We start from the raw sequence: 18601 nt of genomic DNA on the forward strand, positions 1-18601 counted from the left end.
TTCAGAGACAATGCTCTTTCCATAGTTCCAACCCCATTTCCTTTACTCTTCTCTATCCAGACCTTTTCCACCAACATAAACCACATTTTCTCCATTTTTTCCCTGTTGATTTCACATATTTCCTTTCCCATGATGTCTGAACATTATGTTTCTTCTCTTTCCAATGTTCTGGTACATTGACAGTTGTTTCTTTAATTTTCCTCAGGCTTCTATTCTTCTTTCCCTGCTCATGAAAGACCCTATGCTTCTTTTTTCAATTTCACCTTCTAATTAGTCCATTTCTTCTCATTTCCTATTGTTTGGTGACAGCTTGAAGACATTGTAAAAGGTTTAGAAGCTTCAGGCCAAGTGTTGTTTAGTGTAGAGGAAAGAGTCCCATGACCTGGGTATAAATCCTGGCTTTACCATTTTCTACCAGTGGAACTTTGCGTAAAGTCACTTTCTCTTGTGGACCTTGGTTTTTTCCACCTGCAAGATGAGGGTGTTGGAGTAGGTGACCTCTAAGTGTCCTTCATCTCTAAAATTCTGTGAGCCTGGCAAAGGAAGACTGGAAATGTCACGTAACTCCTTCAGCCTCAGTTTCCTCCTCTAGAAAATGAAGGGGGTGGATTAGATGACATCTGAGTTCTTTTCATCTTTAAATCTATGATCCCACAAGTAGATCAAGTGAAAAATCTATCTCTGCACCCAATCTTGGCCACCTCCTAGGCTTGATGCTTCTGACAGTGATGTGAGACTCAACTGATTGTGAAAGGAGAGTGTGGTAATGGATAGGCAGTGTAGGAATAATGGGGGACTGGGGGAATGAGGAGGGGGGCTGCTGAATCAATGTTGTGAATGAACTGGCAATCCTTGAATACAGATGGAATGATGTAGAATGCTTTGCATAGTGTCTGGCACATAGAAGGCATTTAACACATGTTTGCTGAATTGAATTTAATATGGCTATAGAATCAGAAGACTGGGTTTAAGTATCAACTCACTTCCTAACCACGAGACTTTGAGCAAGTGATTTTCCCTCTCTAAGCCTCCATTTCCTTATCTGTAAAATAGAGATAATAGGATTGCATTATCTAACTCCCAGGGTTATTAGTGTGTTGATCATAGGATCCTAATTTCAGAGCTGGGAAGGGATCTTTCCAACTCCCTCCTTTTACAGATGAGGGAACTGAGGCCCAGAGGAGTGAAGAGACTTGTCTTTAGATGTCGGTGGCAGACTTTGGATTTGAAGCGAGGTCCTCCAACTCCAAATCCAGTTCTCTTCCCATTGTATCCCATAGTTTTGCTTTACCACAAAAATGAGATCATGTACTCAAATGCTTTGTAATCTTTAAATATCAGCTTAATATTATTGTTAGGAGTCAATGAACAACTCTAAACAAGAACAATATTAAACACATCAACTACATATGTGGACATATCCCTGTCTTTGATGACAACTGACCCTAGAATCTACCTGTTCATGGAGGGTCCAAGAATATTTGACTACTTTTAGAATGAATCCACTTAACTGTACTGTATTAGTACAGCATGACAGGGATGAGAAGAGCAACTCCAAAAAAGGGGTAGTGGGGGGGAGGAAGGTACAGGAATACTGTCCCTCCTCTTCCTCAACACCACCCAGGAAACAAGTTTTAAGCCAGAGTGATCTCTGGCTACTCTGAGTTTTGGAGACTCAACACAAAGATAGATGGTCTCTTTCACGGGACCATGAAGACTGGCCATTTTCCATCTCTTTCACAAATCAAATATTTATGCTTAGTAAACTTTCCCTGACTTGAGGCAATCATGATTTGAAACCTTAGCCTCTGGGTAAGCTCACGAACAGTGTTCAGGTTTTAATCCTGCTGGTATTTCCTACTTGACTGCTCACTGTTGTCCTGCCGAGCTCACGCGCCTCAAGTTCACATTCCCATTTCTCCCTAGGCTGCCGACTCTAATCGAGGTTGCCTGTCTGCTATGCTTAGAGACCAAAACGCACCATCTGGCCTCAGCACTGGGCTGTGCATACTTGGCTAAAGAATGAGAGCATCCACGTGTTGGGAAAATCCAAACAGCCAACCTACGTGTATTTTAGTAGTTTTGTATCATCTGTACCGGTCAGGTTATTAGCGTGACATTTAACCTTATAGCATCAGACTGCTAAAGCCACTTCCATCCTTGTACCCATATTATGGAAAGAGGTAGGGGGTAGGGAACAAGAAATTAAATAATAATAACAACAAAAGAAAAGAATCTATATGAAATTCCATGTAGATATTTTCTTTCGGTCCACCCACTGTTCATTCTTGCCTGGAATTGGAATAGGACTTCATTTAAAAAGAAGGAAATCATCCCCTCCCCCAAAACACAAACCTTAAATTCCCTAAGAAGAGGCCATCTGTTACCCCAAACTGCATATGGTAATGAAGTTGTTTAATAGAAAATTAATTGACAAACTAGAAAAAAAAAGTGATGCTGGCACAGCCCCCAAGAGTTGTCTCTCTGGTATCTCTTTAATTAGAATACCTATTGGGTTATATGTTGGAGTCATTAAGTATTTAAGATACCAGTTTGGATCTATGTGTGCTGAAAGTTTGTTTCCATAAATTTGACTCAGGGAAGGACAGAAAAGGATGAGAGAGGGAGGCATTTCTGTGGGTCCATGATGGGAATCCACAGATCCCTTGGCCTTTTGTAATCCTTTTATTCAAAGGCCAAGGTGCTCAAAGGAAAAGCAATATGTGATTTCAAAATCAGCCCAAGGGTCAGCCAGCTGACCCCCCACCAGCAAGCAATTTCTCTTCCTTTCTAGGCTGAATATACAAAACTATATTGTATGGGGATGGGGATGGAGAGGATCAGTTCAGCAAAAGAATTCTATTTTTAAACTTTGCTAATAGTTTATTTAGGGGAGTGGGGTGGGGATAATAATAATAATTAATAACAATAAAATAGCTAACATTTATATGGCGCTTACTGTGTGCTAGGGACTGTGCTAAACACTTTACAATTATTATCTACTTTGTTCCCTACAGGAATCCTGGCAGGTAGATGTTCTTATTATCCCCATTTTACAGATGAAGAAACTGAGGTGAACAGAGGTTAAATGACTTGCCCAGGATCACACAGCATTAAGTGTCTGAGGCTGAATTTTAACTCTGATCTTCCTGACTCCAGGCTCAGGCTTCTGTCCACTGTGCTACCTAGTTGCCTATAAGGCTATAGGGACTAGATGGGAAGGAAAAGGCAAATGAAATAATGGGGAAGTTGCAATAAAGGGTCTTGATAGAGTAACTGTTTAAAAAGAAACCATAATTAGCAATCACACCAGGACTCACCTTGTCTTGCTGTGTATTCATTGTCTTCAATCAATCTGGCTAATCCAAAATCAGCAATCTTGCATATGAGCCCATTCCCTACCAGAATATTTGCAGATCGCAGATCTCTATGGATATAATTCATTCGCTCAATATAAGCCATGCCTGCAGCAACCTGTTAAGCACAACAGAGAGTGAATGGATACGCGCCCACGTGTCTCTATTATAGGTGTGTCCTACACGGGATGCCTGCTGTCAATCACACATACCTGTGCAGCCATGTCCACCAGGTTAGGCAATTTCAGAGCTCTTCCTTCTCCGTCTTTTAGGAAATCCAGCAAACTCCCTGTGAATGAAAAGTGCCATCGCATCCATTTACTATGAAAAGCAAACTGAAACAGAGCTAGAAGGGTTCTTTTCAGACGGGATATAGATACATGGAGAGAACAATGCATTCATTTCAAACAACTTAATGGTTTCCACAAGGAACAAAGGTGTCCTGAGCAAGAAAAACTTGTGAATAGTTTTATCCCTTTGGACAAAAGGATGGTGAACCCAATGGTCAAAAAGCTGTAGCTAAAACTCAACTAAAATAAGTTTATTCGCAGGGTGATTACATATTATAATCCAGCCTTGGAGGCAGGAGGCCTGGGTTTAAATCCTGGCACAGATACTAGCTTGCACATAGATTATTTGGGGGAGGATTGTTTCCCAGAAACCTCCAAGTGCCACAGGAATGTTAAGTTATTATTATTTGTATTAGATCTATGATTTCATTAGTATAGGAAACTTCTAACAATGAAGACTGGCCCCTGATCTGCAACTTATAGTCTTAGTGAGTTGCCTGGGGTACTGAGAGGTCACACAGTCTCTATGTGTCAGAAATAGAACTCAGTCCTAGGTTTTCTTGACCTGTGGTGTTGCTGTTATCATTATTAGTATTATTCATAGCAGCATGGGACAAACTTCATGACTCAGTCCGTGCCTGCTAAACACTGAGCCAAAAAGAAGAGTAATGGGGAAAATTACAGCTTAGGTTATTTACAAATTTAAGTCAAGAGAGTATTCAGATTTATATATGGTGGAGTGGGCATTCCCTCTTAATTAGATCATAATCATCTGAACCTTAAATCAGAAAGCTAAAAGCAAAATAGTCAAAGCTTCAGAAGGGTTATTATAAATGGGCCCAAATAAGGTCAGGGATAATTCCACAAATTGAAATAATCATTTGCAGAGGCCACATGCCTACAATGGTCATCTTTTATTTTTTAAACTTTAATCATGGAATACAAGTTATTTATGAAATAAACCCTGGAGACAAAGGACAGAAGATCTGCCAGGAAAAAATAAATCAAATCTTTTTTGAAAGAAAGCACTTGGGGTGGGAGGGAGAGACAGAACTACAGTGTCTTCTGATGTAGAATGTCTTTCCTTTTAAGACCTTTTGTTTCTTATTTGGTTCATTTATTTTTCCAAAACAAAGTAATCCTTGGCCTCACCCCCAGTAATACTGCTTTAATTAAGAAAAGAAAAAGAAAGAGAAATAAAGAATGCCCTTTACACTATGCCCTGTATTTATCTGTACATTTAAGAAGGTAGCAAGAAGAAATATGATGGGGAAATAGTGAAGGCTGCATCTCATTTGTCTTCTGCTGCAGTTTCTTTTTTTTTCTTAATTTATTTTATTTTTAATTTATGGAATAAAACAAGCATTTCCATAACATAATATAATAAAACAGATGACTGTATATGAAACTGCAAATCTATTATGTACAACTTGCTATTCCTTTTAAATATACAACAAAGTTATCATGTACATTTCTTTTTTTTTTTTTTTACTGCAGTTTCTAATGCAAGGTGCTTAGGACTGTAACAAAAAAAAAAAAAAAAAAAGAAAGAAAATCAAATACAAACAGCTATATCCAGATTAATCCAGCAGGCCTAGTAGTCTAAGTAATGGGGTCCTGGGAAGAACTGGAAAATTCTGAGCACCAGCACTTGTAAGCAGAATACATTAGAATGTGGAAGGACATAGGCAACTCACAGTAACAGACTGAGCTGTTTTAAAAATACTCTTCACTAATGAACACACAACTGGTGCCTCCCTGATGAGGATACTAGATTGAGGCAGAAACCAGGAGGCATGCGAGCAGACAACTCCATTTTTCTCATTGTACCAATCCCCTATCTATGTGTCCCAATGAAGAGAGAAAAGGCAGAACCGTTACTCAACCTTTATTCATGTACTCTGTGACAATGTAGATTGGCTCTTCAGACACCACGGCATAAAGCTGGACCAGTTTATCGTGTTTCAGTTTCTTCATGATCTGGGCTTCCTCAAGGAAGGATTCTGGGGACATCGTGCCAGGTTTAAGAGTCTTGATAGCCACTTTTGTATTCCCGTTCCAAGTACCTACAGATAGCCCATTAACATGAAGTCAAAATGAGAGATCTTCTGGTGGGAAAAATGATTTTTTTTAAACTAATAACTATTCGCTTACAACAATTAACAGCTTTCCCCTTCCACAGCACCCTCTTCCCCACAAACAAACTCTATAAAACTCCCGAGGAACAAAGACATTTACAAGGAATCTGTCAAATATTTTCAAGAGAAAAAAAAATCGATACTCGTTTTATTTATGGGTTATGACTAAATATGCAATTCTTTCACCACTTTCTCCATTAATTTGGTTTTGGCAGGCCCACGTGGTTAAGTGCTATTTTCCTTTTCTGTTTCATTAATGTGAAAGAGAAATCAAGCTGAAAACCTTGGCCCTTGCATACATAATGACCATCAACAATGACGGAAGTAGAGAAAGTGGGTGTCACTTAACCATCAGCTGTCCCAGTGGTCTAAAAGTATTCCTAATTCAGGCTTTGGGAGCCCCATGATTGGGTCCTTTTTGCAGTTGAATCATCTATGCAATGAAGCACTGATATAAAAAAAAAAGCAATTCAAAGCCTACTTGTACAGGAAAACAATCCTCAGATCTCATGAAAGCTCAACTACAATAAGAAAGTGAATTCTATGAATGAGACTGGAAAAATAAAAAATAAAAAAAAGCTATGAGGTAGGAACTAATATTTAAATTTGAAATAAAAATTTAGTAAATGTTCCTGATATTCAAATAAGGGCTTTTACACACAGGTTGGGCCATTGGTTTTTATCAATCTCTTCATCTATAAAATGAGAGGAGAGGGCATGGACTAGGTGATCTCAGAGGTCCTTGCTAGCTTCATGAGTCTATTCTAAGGCTTATAATTTTTAATTGCCACTATACAGAAGGGACAATTTTTTTCCCCTGGGTAATTAAACAGCTACTTATTTCTGATTAGAAAAGGAAGACTGATTTAAGTGAAATTGTAAATACTTAATTTATAATTTCGATAACACCAATTTGAGAACTTAAAAAAAAAATATATATATATATATATATATTCTATTGGGGCAGCTCTATTACCAAGGTAGAAGTCTGGTTCTTATTATTACAAAATACAAAACACTAGGTCATCAGCTGAGAAGTAGAAAGTCATTACATGGCAGAATCTGTTCTCTAAAAATAAATGGGAAATTTGAAAATTTATGCAACATTCCAGTATGTTCCAGATAATAGCCAATAATTTTCAGTAGGCTAGATTTTCCTTTTCTCTAAGACACGCCAGCAGTAACTGAGTTAATTACAGAAGCATTCTATAATGGTTCTGAAATCCCCTGAGACAAAGCTGCTCGTGGAACGGCAATGGGAAATGAACTTTTAATGGCGTGTATAGAAATTTAAAATGTACTAATTTAAAAGTTTAAAAATCCATTCTCTTATGGAGGCCTAATTCTCTTTGCATGTGTGAATGATTCTATTAAAATCTTTGGGCCCTAGGCCTCATAAATAAGATTTTTAAATACCTTATAATCAAAGTGCCAATTAGGATCTTCAGAGTAACGTGGTCTAGCCTCTGCCTCCCAACTGAACAAGACCATGCCCATACCAACGCAGGTCAATGTAGGCGTGCATGAGAGGCGGTGTGGTATTAACAGATTACCTGTTAGACTTGGAGAGGCCTGGGTTGAAATCCTGCCACTGATACTTATCAGTTTGGCGACTATGTGCAGATCAGTTAATCTCTCTGAGCTTCAGTTTCCTTATTTGTCAAATGGACATAATAATATGTATGTCACTTACCTCACAGGACTTTTGTGAGGCTTGAAGATGATAATGTATGCATAGAACGAATCAAACTTTAAAGTGCTCTATGCATGTCTAATACGAGGATGATCAATCACTCAATCAATCAATCAACATTTATTAAGTGCTTACTGTGTGTCAGGCACTATGCTAAGTGCTAGGATGATGATATCTATTCCATTTTAAAAGAGCTCTGAGAAAGAAGAATCCACTGTCAACTCAATTAAGGATGCTTTACCTTCATCTCAGATGCTTGTCTGAATGGAGTACAAACCTGCAGACAATCTGTAGGCAAAGACTCCTTGAACTGTGCCCTGTCATTAACAACTAAGTGAATGAAAGTGGAAGTCTTTTCTCTATAGCATCTTACGTTCTTATCTCTTAAGAGAAAAAGATGCTTTAATTCTATGCTGTTTTCCCGGCCAACAGTCCCTACAATGCATGGGAATCATCAAGAGAAAGATGAGCCTGGAATAATGAGATCTATGGATGTCATCTTTGGAGCATCACAACCCAGAACAGCCACACGCTGCCAACTATGCTTCGGTGGGCCCATTTACTCCAATCTTCAGGGTATCCTAGACAAGGTGGATGAATATACTGGTGTTGGTATGTTTCTGTTCAAAGTCTTTCTCCCAAGTTGCTCTTAAGGGGCATCCAAAGCAAAACACACTCTCTGCCTTACCAAACCACACTTCAGCGAAACACCCCTGACCAAGCTTCTTCTCCAGTAACAATGAATCCCGAGCAACTTCCCATGCATCTTTAGCCAATCCAACGGTTTGTGGAGTACAACTCGAGGCAACCACAGTTAAGTTAAAACACAAACCATCAGCTTTCTCTACAGGAAAGGGAATTAATAAAGAAAACAAAGTTCTTACAATCCACAATTATGCATGCAATGGAAAAGATGGAAGGTGATTCGCCCTTCGGTACATTCCTAGTCAGAAACCGAGAGCGGAGACTTTATGCCAGCTTTCAAAATTACTTTCTTCCTTGCTTTATTAATTGACCATTCACCATTACAATAAAAATTAAGCCAATTTCCCAAAGTGAAAACTCACAAAGAGTACATAAAATTTTGGATTTTCTGAAATGAAAAAAGCTCAGCGTCCAAACATCGCCTCTATCACCCAAGTATTCAGAACTTTTTTATTTTGGGCTGGTCATAAAGTGTTCTTCCTTCACCTTCCATCTCTGGTACCTTATTTCCCCAAAAGGGAAGATAATAATAATAATAATAATAAAATAACTGAGTTACAGCATACCCATCCATACTTCCCCAAACTGCCCATTTCCCAGTCTCTTGATCAACTGAAGGGATTCACGTGGAATTTCCCAGACATCTTTGGTTTTGACAGACAGATCAGTAAGCCTCGGCATTCCTTTATGACAGGGAACTACTAAGCGGCAGCAAAGGCCTGCAGCTCTCTCTGAAGGAGCAGCAACGGAGCCAACAGCCAGAGAGGAAAAAGAAAAGCGTAATACGTGAAACAAAACATTTACAACAAGTATATAAACCCAACACCAGTGAACAACAGCTACTCACAACAACTGTTACGTCAGCAGGGCACCACAAGCATCTTGGGTGGGGGGAGATTAGAAATCACACACGGAAACACATTTGTTTGAGATAGAGCAGAGAAAAATGGAAAATTTGTCATGGGTTCCCCCCCCCCCTTATTCAATCCTTAAAGGATGGTCATTTACTTTGAATCTGAGTTTCTGCTCTCTCTAGGTAAGATGGAAGGCTTCAGCTCCAGATGCTGATTAGATACTTTCTTGGAACCTTGAAAAGGCATCCTTATGTTTCAGTGGAGGCCATAAGTGGGCAGATGGCACCTTTGATTTACATGAATACATTCCTCTTTCTTTCCCTCTCCCTTCCCTCAATCATTAGGCCTCTGCTTGGAAGACTGGGGGTCCTGTGTATTCTGAATGAATATATTTATAACTACAACTCTAGTGTTAGAGCTTACAGTTTTACAGAACAGCAGATTGTTCTGAACTAATAGCATGAAAAACTGCACCTGGGGCATGGGGAAAGGAGGTCAGACTTCACTAGTCATTCTTTTGGTATTCAAACAAAACTCTACAGAATTTGAGAGTGGAGTGTATACCACTGCTGTCTGGGACACTATGGTCTGTTATTTTGCTTTGAGGTTGGATTCATATGTAAGTCAAAACAAGAAGCATCTATTAAGCGCTTACTATGAGCCAGGCTCTGTACTATACAATCACAGAGTGGCCTAGGACAGGGAAACACTAGACTGGGGAGGCATGAAAAGCCAGAGAAAGAAAAGCTCAGACAAGTTTGAGAATGTGAAAACAGAATGTGAACACAGTGAAAAAGAAAATTAAAAGCAGTGATTAGAATAGAGCTCAGCAAACTATGGCTGAGGGCCAAATCCAGCCCAATGGGCCAAGAGTAGCTTTTTACATTTTTAAACACAATAAAATTTTATTTAAACATGTAAAAAACATTCTTAGTTTCCTCCTGTACAAAAATAAGTGGAGGGTCTAGTTTGCCAACTTCTGACTTAAAAGACATTTTGAGATGTGCTTTTTTTTGGCTTTTAGGTTAAAATTGTTGTTCAGTTGTTTTCAGTCATATCTGACTCTTTGTGACCCACATTTGGGATTTCTTGGCAAAGATACCAGAGTTTCCTTTTCCAACTCATCTTACAGATGAGGAAACTGAGGCAAACAGGGTTAGGTGACTTGCCCAGGGTCACACAGCTAGGTAGTGTCTGAGGCTAGATTTGAACTTAGGAAGTTGAATCTTCCTGACTCCAAGGCCAGCATTCTATCCACTATGCCAACTGAAGTGCCACATTAAGCTATAATAGTGGTCATCAATACCAACTTGGAAGGAGGTTTATAGAGCAGAGATGTCAAACACTAGCTGGTACAGGAACCAGATTAAAGTGTAACTGGGAAATGTTTAACAAAATAAATAAAAATATAATACAACATAGATAATGTTCATTTGTGATTTTCTAAGGCAATATGTGGCTTCAGGTATCATTTCTATCTGAATTAGACATCATTGCCATAGAGAACTGTCCTAAGGATCTGTGCTTTTAGCATTTTTTTATCAATGACTTAGATTATGGCATAATTAATTGACAGGCCTCTCAAATTTACAGATGGCACAAACTATAAGAGAGATTCCATTATGTTAGACGAAAGGGTAAGGATCCACAGCAGTATCATGACAAGCTAGAACACTGAGCCCAATCTAATAAGGTTACAGGGATAAATGTAAAGATTTACATTTGGGTTCCAAGAAAAATCAGCTTCTCATGCACAATGTGGGGAGTATGGGGAGAGGTAGGCATGGCTTAATGTCAACTAGTTTGAAAAAAAAATTTTCAGTCTTTGCAGACTTCAAAATAAATGAGTCAACATTGTAGCCAAAAAAGCTAATGTGATCATAGAACATATGTTAAGACAGGTTCAGGGTCCAGAACTGAAGATATGATAATAATGAGATGGCAAATATGGAAAATGACCTTTAGTTTAGGCTTTGTAGTGAATGTCAGCAGCAAAAAGAAACCGGTAAACGGGAAAAAAAATAAAAACACATTGGACAGTCCTATCTTTTGCTAAGAATCTGGATGACAGAAACTGTAACTTATTCAAATGCAGCTAACACAAAGGGGTGGGACAGGCTGATAATAATGATATTTTAAAAGACCCAGAAAATTGAGAACAGTAGACACAGCTGTCTTTTTTCTTTCTTTTTTTAAATGGAATAAGGTCCTGTGAAGTTTGGGTAGGAATTAATTTATCTGACTATACTATAAGGTCAGGCTTATGTAAAAGAGAACAAGAGAAATGAGGGGAAAAAAGAGGCTGTGGAAAAGCAAGTCTAGCTTAAGATTTTTTTTTTATAAGATAAAAATTTTTTTCTGCTGCTTTTTATAAGACTATCTCCTTTCTCATCTTTACGATGCTGTTAAGGTGCCTTCTACAACATGTTTTCAAAGAATCAAAACACCAGAGACTCTACTATGCAGCTGATATGTGGTTATAATAAAATAGATTTAAACATTTATGAATCCACATAACATCTGGGCATTCCAAGTGTATTATTTAAACTCAGATATTCTGCTCTATTTCCTTCCTTCCTCCCAAAATTATTCTTATCAAAATTCCCCTAAAGCAAAAGTATTTTTTGGGGAGGGGGCAGAGAAAGGTGGGGAGAGCATTCAGACCTATAATTTCATTGGTAGGGGCTTCCTAGTATTGAAACCTCTTCCACTAACTGCAGATCAGCAATTCACTTGTAACTTACATATTAAGAGAGTTGCCTTGGGACGCTGAGAGTTTAAGCAACTTGTCTTTGACCATACAGCTAGCCTTCCTGACTCCAAGGTCAGCCTTGCATTTTCTATGCCTCACTGCTTCTCAAGATATGACATCTTTAATAAGATTTCTGCCATATCCAAGGGGGAGGGAATGGATCTCATCAACCAATATCACTTCAATTTTTTTTTTTACATTTATTCAGGTGCTTGTTAAAGCCTGAGACCAATAGGTACACACTTGGTGCTACTGTGTTGTGTGTTGAAGAAGTGATGAATGTGAATGGGGCAGGAACTGTAAGAGTAATGTCTTGGTGAAGAGCAGGATGACCCACCAGGCCTTAGAACGTTTCAAGCTGTATGTGTAGGTCTAAAGAAACTGCTAGCTGATTATTTTTAATTAATTATATATTACTTATTTTCAAAGAGACTTTACTTTCCAGTGTTATCTGGACAAAAATGATCAAAAATGCTGCCATGTACAAGTTACCTTCCCCACATTCAAAAGTTGCCAATTTTCAGGTACACTAAAATTAGTAGCACTACTGGAGGTTAAGATGTACAATTTTAAAAGTATCGTTTGCACCATTACAGTGAGATGACTTTAAGTTAGCTTAGAAAAGAAAGCCCTTTTGGGTACAGAACACTACTCTCAATGGGTTGGACAATTAGTCTTGTCAAGAGAACAGGATCTATGTGCACAGCGATTATGGCAGTAATGTTTTGTTTAAAGCAAGGCCTAAAATTCCATACTTGGAATCTTATTTCTGTGGTTCCTGAGTATGTTAACTGAGGTGCTTGTGGAAAGAAAAGCACTTCGGAGATTTTAGGATAAACATCTGCAAAGTATTTCCATTGTTTCCTACTCTGGGTATCCTGAAGACTTTACAACAGTATATGAACTAATATCCTAGGAAATTTCTGAAGACCCACAAGTGAGAAGAAAGCACGGCTTAGCTAAGTCAGCCACCGAAGGTCCTATCACATTGGGCTGGCAAAGAAAACATTCTCCTCCTGGTACAGTAGAAAGTGTGAAGTCACTACAGCTGGGGTAAGAAGAGCTGAGTTTGGGTTGTGCCTCAGACAATTACTAGGTATGTAACAGCAGAGCAAGTCACTTCAGAACCTCAAATTCTTCCTATGAAAAATGGGACTAATAATACATGTATTTCTACTTCCAAGGGTGGCTGTGAAGAAAATGTTTTTCAAGGCTTAAAAGCATTACATAAATATGAGGGTTTTAAAACAGTAGTAGTAGTAGCAGCAGTAGTATGTGCCATCCGTTAAAACTTTTCCCTCTCTCACCATTACTTGCGAGCTAAATAGCAGTGAAGTTACCTGAGTAATGCTGGACGAGCTGCTGAAGAGTTTCAAACTGGGCTCTTGTTGTGATATAGTAGCCACCATTGTCAAGTTTTCGGATCTTGTAATGTTTGACATGGTCTCCTTTCATATCATCCCAGTCACGGATAGAAAGTGAATAGGCACCTGTAGCATGTGCACAGAATCAGTAGCTGTTGTCATGTTGGGGATTTACTTTTTGTTTTTCTTTTTTTTTCTTTTTTTTTTAACATGAAAATTTTTTACTATGACAAAGACATCATACAATTTTTATGATCTTGGTCTTTCCTTCTTGCCTTTGTACAAGGCCAGAAGAGAAACATTTGCAACTTTTACAACCTTGAATCGGACTTCAGGAATATCACCTTTTCCTGCATGACCTTTTCGACCAAATCCAGCAACCAAAACTTCATCATTTTCCTCAATAAAGTTCAAGCAGCCATCGTTGGGAACAAAGGCAGTGATTTTTTTTGCCATTCTTAATCAGCTGGACTCTCACACACTTCCTGATGGCAGAATTGGGCTGCTTGGCTTCCACACCAACTTTTTCCAAGACAATCCCTTTTGCGTGAGATGCGCCTCCAAATGGGTAGGCCTTCAAGGCAGTGCCCAAATGAGCTTTCTTATATCGTTTGTCATGCCACTTTTGGTCTGTCCTGTGGCTTCGGAGCTTTCTAGCAGTACGAAGACCACGGCACTTACCCATGCTGCCGCCGCCCGGGGCCACAAGGAAAGAGAGCTACTTTTTGTTTTTCTTAAAGACTCATTTAACTTATTTTGATCATTCAGCAAAGAGAGACGCATATGTATATACACATACATATACTTTTTAATCTTTCTATCTCTAACACTGTCTTTCTCTTATTTTTATCTCTAACCTTTTTTCTTCTATCTTTCTATCTCTAATCCCATCTTCTATCCACTCATTCATTCATCATTACCTTAACCCTTTCCCAATGCAAAAAACCCCCACCCAATTTACATTCTAATCATTTTGTTTTATACCTCTCTAGTGTACTTATATAATATTGTCATGCACGTCTATAATGCTTGTGTTATATCTAAATATGTATTATGTATAAATATGTGTGTATACATGAATACATATGGATACCTTCTATGTGCAGAGAGAACACTGTACTAGGCTCTTAGTATAGATATGAAATATTTGCAGCCTTCCTGAAACTTAGAGGAAGGGGAATAAGACATATGCATCTATCTATTTATCTATCTGTCTCTACCTATATCTATAAAGACAGTGTGTTCACACAATACTTACATGCACGTAAACACACATGCACATATATACACACGCATGTAAATACACACATGTATGTATATACACATATGTATATATGGTATATATGTACACATATCTGTGTGTGTATGTGCATATATGCACATATATAATGAAATAAAAGGAGATAACATGTAAAGTATGTTACAAACCTTCAAGTGCTACGTAAACATTAGCTATTATAAATACACATATTTTGCAATATATATGTTATGTGTGTGTGTGTGTGTGTGTGTGTAATATGGAATAGAATAAGCATTTATTAAATGCTTACAATATGCCAGGCATTCTGCTATTTCAGGCAAGCTCCAGCCACCCTTCATTTCCTTCTCTCCTCACCACCGTTGCTAGCCACAGAGTTCATACCTTCCTCCCCACTCCAGTTCTGGAACCATGATCAAACCATCTCTTCCAATGTTGATGCAAAGATGTGCTAATTTACTCCACTATGTCCCCATTTACCATCCCTGTAACTTTTTACCAAAGTGCCCCTGTCTGGACACTACTGCCCTCTGTTGGAAAATAACATCTTTGAGAAGAGGGATTGTTTTTACTTTTGTATCCTCAACTCTTAGTACAATGCTTAATATAAGACCTTTTTATTCCTTTATTTTTTCATTCATCCACCCATTCTACCACTGCTTTTCCTTCACAAAGGTAGGAAAAAACAAAATTAGTTGAACACTGTGCAGTGCTCATTCTTCTAAAATAATCCACTCCTGATACCTTCATTTTATGGTTGAGAAAATTGAAGATTAAGAGAAGTGAAATGATTTGCCCAAGGTAATTAGTGGCAGAGCCAGAATTCAAACCCATATCCCCTGATTGTAAATCCAATATTCTTTCCAATGCACAGCACTGCCTAAAGGCTTGCCTCACTTTTCTAATTGTATTACTAAGGCTTAGTATGCTGCTGGCCCATAGCTTTACTAAACACATTCCCATTCCATTAACACAAGCTAAGAATTATCATTCGATCTGCATTCCCTTCTCTCTTGCCTAAGTATCATCCAGGACAGTCATAGTCTACCTGGTAGACGAAGACAATGCCCAAATAAACTAAAACCTCCATTTATCCAATTACAATTTCCTCCCTCATGCCAAACATTTTACAAGAGCCTATAACTAATAGCTAAATTGACTGACTAGAGAGTTAAACACTCGCCTGCCTTTCCTTGTCCACCTCTTCTTAAGGCTGCTAATGAGTTGTGAATTAACAAGGAAAAGGATGTGACAGAGGAGAAGCACATAACCAGGAGGAGGCCAAATACTACTCTCCCTCTGCCAAGAGAACTGTATGATTTTTGTCTGAAAAACCAAGAGTTTCTGAAGGGAGGTGAAACTTAACATGGCCCAGAAATTCTATGATTCTATATTCTTTGCATGGATAAAGCCACATAACAATTAATTAATAAGCACTTATTAAATACTTACTATAAGCCTGGCACTATGCAAAGAACTGAAGATAACAAAGAAAAAAATAAAAAAGAGTCCCTTTCCTCAAGGAGCCTACATTCTAATATCCCTGATCTTGGTAAGTGGTTTACTCGAAGGGTGGTAGCAGAGGGGAATGCCCTTCATTTTATACCTAGTCCCCTATCCCACTCTAATTATGGAGTCCAGAAACAAATGAAACAACAGAACTGACCTTTTGGTGATAGTATCTGCTTTTTCATTCTTATATAATAGAAAGTAAGCTTTTTTTTTTTAACCTCTTTCTGTTTTCCACATTAACTTGAAGAAACTGAATAATGACAAAGCAACTACTTCTCCTAACCGTCATACCTTTGGTGGTTTCACTCTCCCGGATAAGAAAGGTACCTCGTGGATTTCCAAAGGACAAGAGTTGTCTTTCTGCATCTTTGCGGCCAAGTTTTCCAAAATACCACCTTTAGGAAGGTAAATAGGAACAAGGAAAGAAAATATTTAATCACTCATTTACACATCCGAATCAGAGTGAACTCTCTTGACTTGAGTGAGTGGATGAAAGTTGATGAATCTCTGAATATAAATACCCTTCTGGTCGGTCTCTCCTGGTGTTTTTGGTGTCATTCGAGTCTTTGTTTATTTGGTAATCATGCCTGTTCTTTTTCAGTCCTTCCTCGTCTCTCCTCTGCCCCCTACTCAGCTTCACTGTTAGCTTTAATTTTCCACAGTGGTTTTATAGTTCTTTCCTGGGATTTTTAATCAACACAAATTGCAGAATCTATGAATTCTTCAGGAGATCTCCCAGTAGGGAGAGACCCCTGAAGTAAGTTCCATTTGTGACATCAGTAAGTCCTGCGGAGTTGCTTGAGACACACTACTCTACACGACCTCTTACATCAAGTCATTCTTTAAAAATCAGCAGATTCGAATGGTAGTATAATGTTCTTCCCCTTGAAAGATGGTAGGGAACTAATTTTTGCTAAAATTCCTATCTGCCAGGAAGATTACACTACATATCACAGCTATATTAATCAGTATTACTTTAGATTATTTAAAATAACTAGACAGTATAAGGTTGAAATATTGCTGTTATGTAGGAAATGATGAGTTGGTGGATTTAGAAAATTATGGAAAGACTTGGACTTATCAAAGAAGAGGTTATCCACTCTCAGAGAAACGGAGGACAAACAAGTATAGTACGGTCTTATATAGATCCATATGAATGTGTATGTCTATATATGAGTATGATTATAGATATCTAATTATGTGTAAGTTTATGTATGTATATATGCATGTATATATGTATTGTATATGTATGTGTGTATGCATATATGTATCTATGTGCACCTGCATGTATATATGTATATGGGTGTGTATATGTATATATACACACATATATAAATATATAAAAATATTATCTGTGCTCAATTGTAGCCTTCTGGGAGGGGAGAAGATGACGGGAAAAAAAACAAAGTAAAAAGTACACAGCAGAGAATGAAAGAAAACTTGAAAGGAAGCAAAGAAAACATGGACAGCTCTGAACACAGTGTGGAGTATTTATTATACAGGCTTCCTTGAAATGGAAATTTATTGCTGTATATTTTGAATCCTCTCTTACATTCTGCTGTGCACATGACAATGCTTTGTTTTCTTCTTATTTTGTATTTAATTAAGTTCTAATATTTAACTTTATAATGTTTTTCTTTTCTTACTGTGTATTCACATTTTAGTACTTAAGTTGAAAATAAATTAATAAAAAAAGTACAAAAAAGGGGCGGGGTAGCTAGGTGGCACAGTGGATAGAGAACCAGCCCTGGAGTCTGGAGGACTTGAGTTCCAATCCAGCTTTAGACACTTGACATTTGCTAGCTGTGTGACCTTAAACCCTAATTGCCTTGCCAAAAAAAAAAAAAAATCCTATCTGCCTACACCAAGGCAGGGATCCTACACCATGTAAAAATGAAGCTGTACTGTTTGTGGGTCTGAAGTCAAATCTTGCCTCTGACACTTACTGCCTATATGACTTCAAGGCATGGTTTCCTCATCAGTAAAATGAAGCTTTGGACTAAATGGCCTGTAGGATTCCCTCCAGCTCTAAATCTATGATTCTATGTTCCCTAGCATTTAATCTGTGAACATAATTATAATTCCATGGGGAAAACCAAACCAAACCAAATACCAAAAACCAAAAACAAAGAAAAAACAAACAAACAAACAAACAAAAACCCTAAACCTAGATAGGCCTTTGAAAATATAAAGAAAAAAAATTATTCAGGCAAAAAAAAATATAAACTCAAAGGTCAAACTAGAAATAAATTCATGATATTTTCAGTAGTCTTCTTGCCCACACACAAAAAATGTAGAAACTCTAGCTAGCTCAAGATTATTGCTTACCTTTGATGCTTGTTTTTATGGGTCCCTTCTCACCCAGTAGGTATTAAGTATTTAGTGAAACAAAGAGCATCTAGTGAACATCTGGATTTTGACTGGTCTTAGGTCCCCTCCTGGATTCAGCTATAAGAACATTCTGGGATAACTGGACCCTTTTATTTGTGTCTGCATTTTCTGCAGGCTTATTTGTATTTTAAATCAAGTAGTAAAGAAATTTTAATATCCCTTTTGAATAAAAATTCTATATATTTTAAAGGGATGTCATATCAAGTAACTCAGTGACCTCTGTTGTAAAATTTTAAATATTTTTTTTTCCTGTACTGTCAAATCTTATCACAGTTCAGTTAGTTAAAG

General features: G+C 37.9%; 1 protein-coding gene and 1 pseudogene across 3 annotated transcripts in view; both read right to left on the bottom strand.

The window, feature by feature from the left end:
- Positions 1 to 18601, bottom strand: part of FYN (FYN proto-oncogene, Src family tyrosine kinase) — a 180625-nt gene that overhangs the window by 49902 nt on the left and 112122 nt on the right. For 2 of the 3 annotated variants that reach the window (XM_027848686.1, XM_027848687.1), the window contains 6 exons: positions 16214 to 16317; positions 13129 to 13278; positions 8749 to 8913; positions 5533 to 5712; positions 3569 to 3645; positions 3321 to 3474 (listed from right to left, as the gene is read on the bottom strand). In XM_027848686.1, the coding sequence (XP_027704487.1) occupies positions 3321 to 3474; positions 3569 to 3645; positions 5533 to 5712; positions 8749 to 8913; positions 13129 to 13278; positions 16214 to 16317 (830 nt within the window). Of the gene's footprint in view, positions 1 to 3320; positions 3475 to 3568; positions 3646 to 5532; positions 5713 to 8165; positions 8322 to 8748; positions 8914 to 13128; positions 13279 to 16213; positions 16318 to 18601 lie in introns of all 3 variants that reach the window. The other variant, XM_027848688.1, reaches the window with a different exon arrangement.
- Positions 13360 to 13845, bottom strand: LOC114033227 (annotated as a pseudogene).

The sequence above is a fragment of the Vombatus ursinus genome, unplaced genomic scaffold, assembly GCF_900497805.2.
Source record: "Vombatus ursinus unplaced genomic scaffold, bare-nosed wombat genome assembly UNPS02006779.1, whole genome shotgun sequence".
Lineage (NCBI taxonomy): Eukaryota > Metazoa > Chordata > Mammalia > Diprotodontia > Vombatidae > Vombatus > Vombatus ursinus.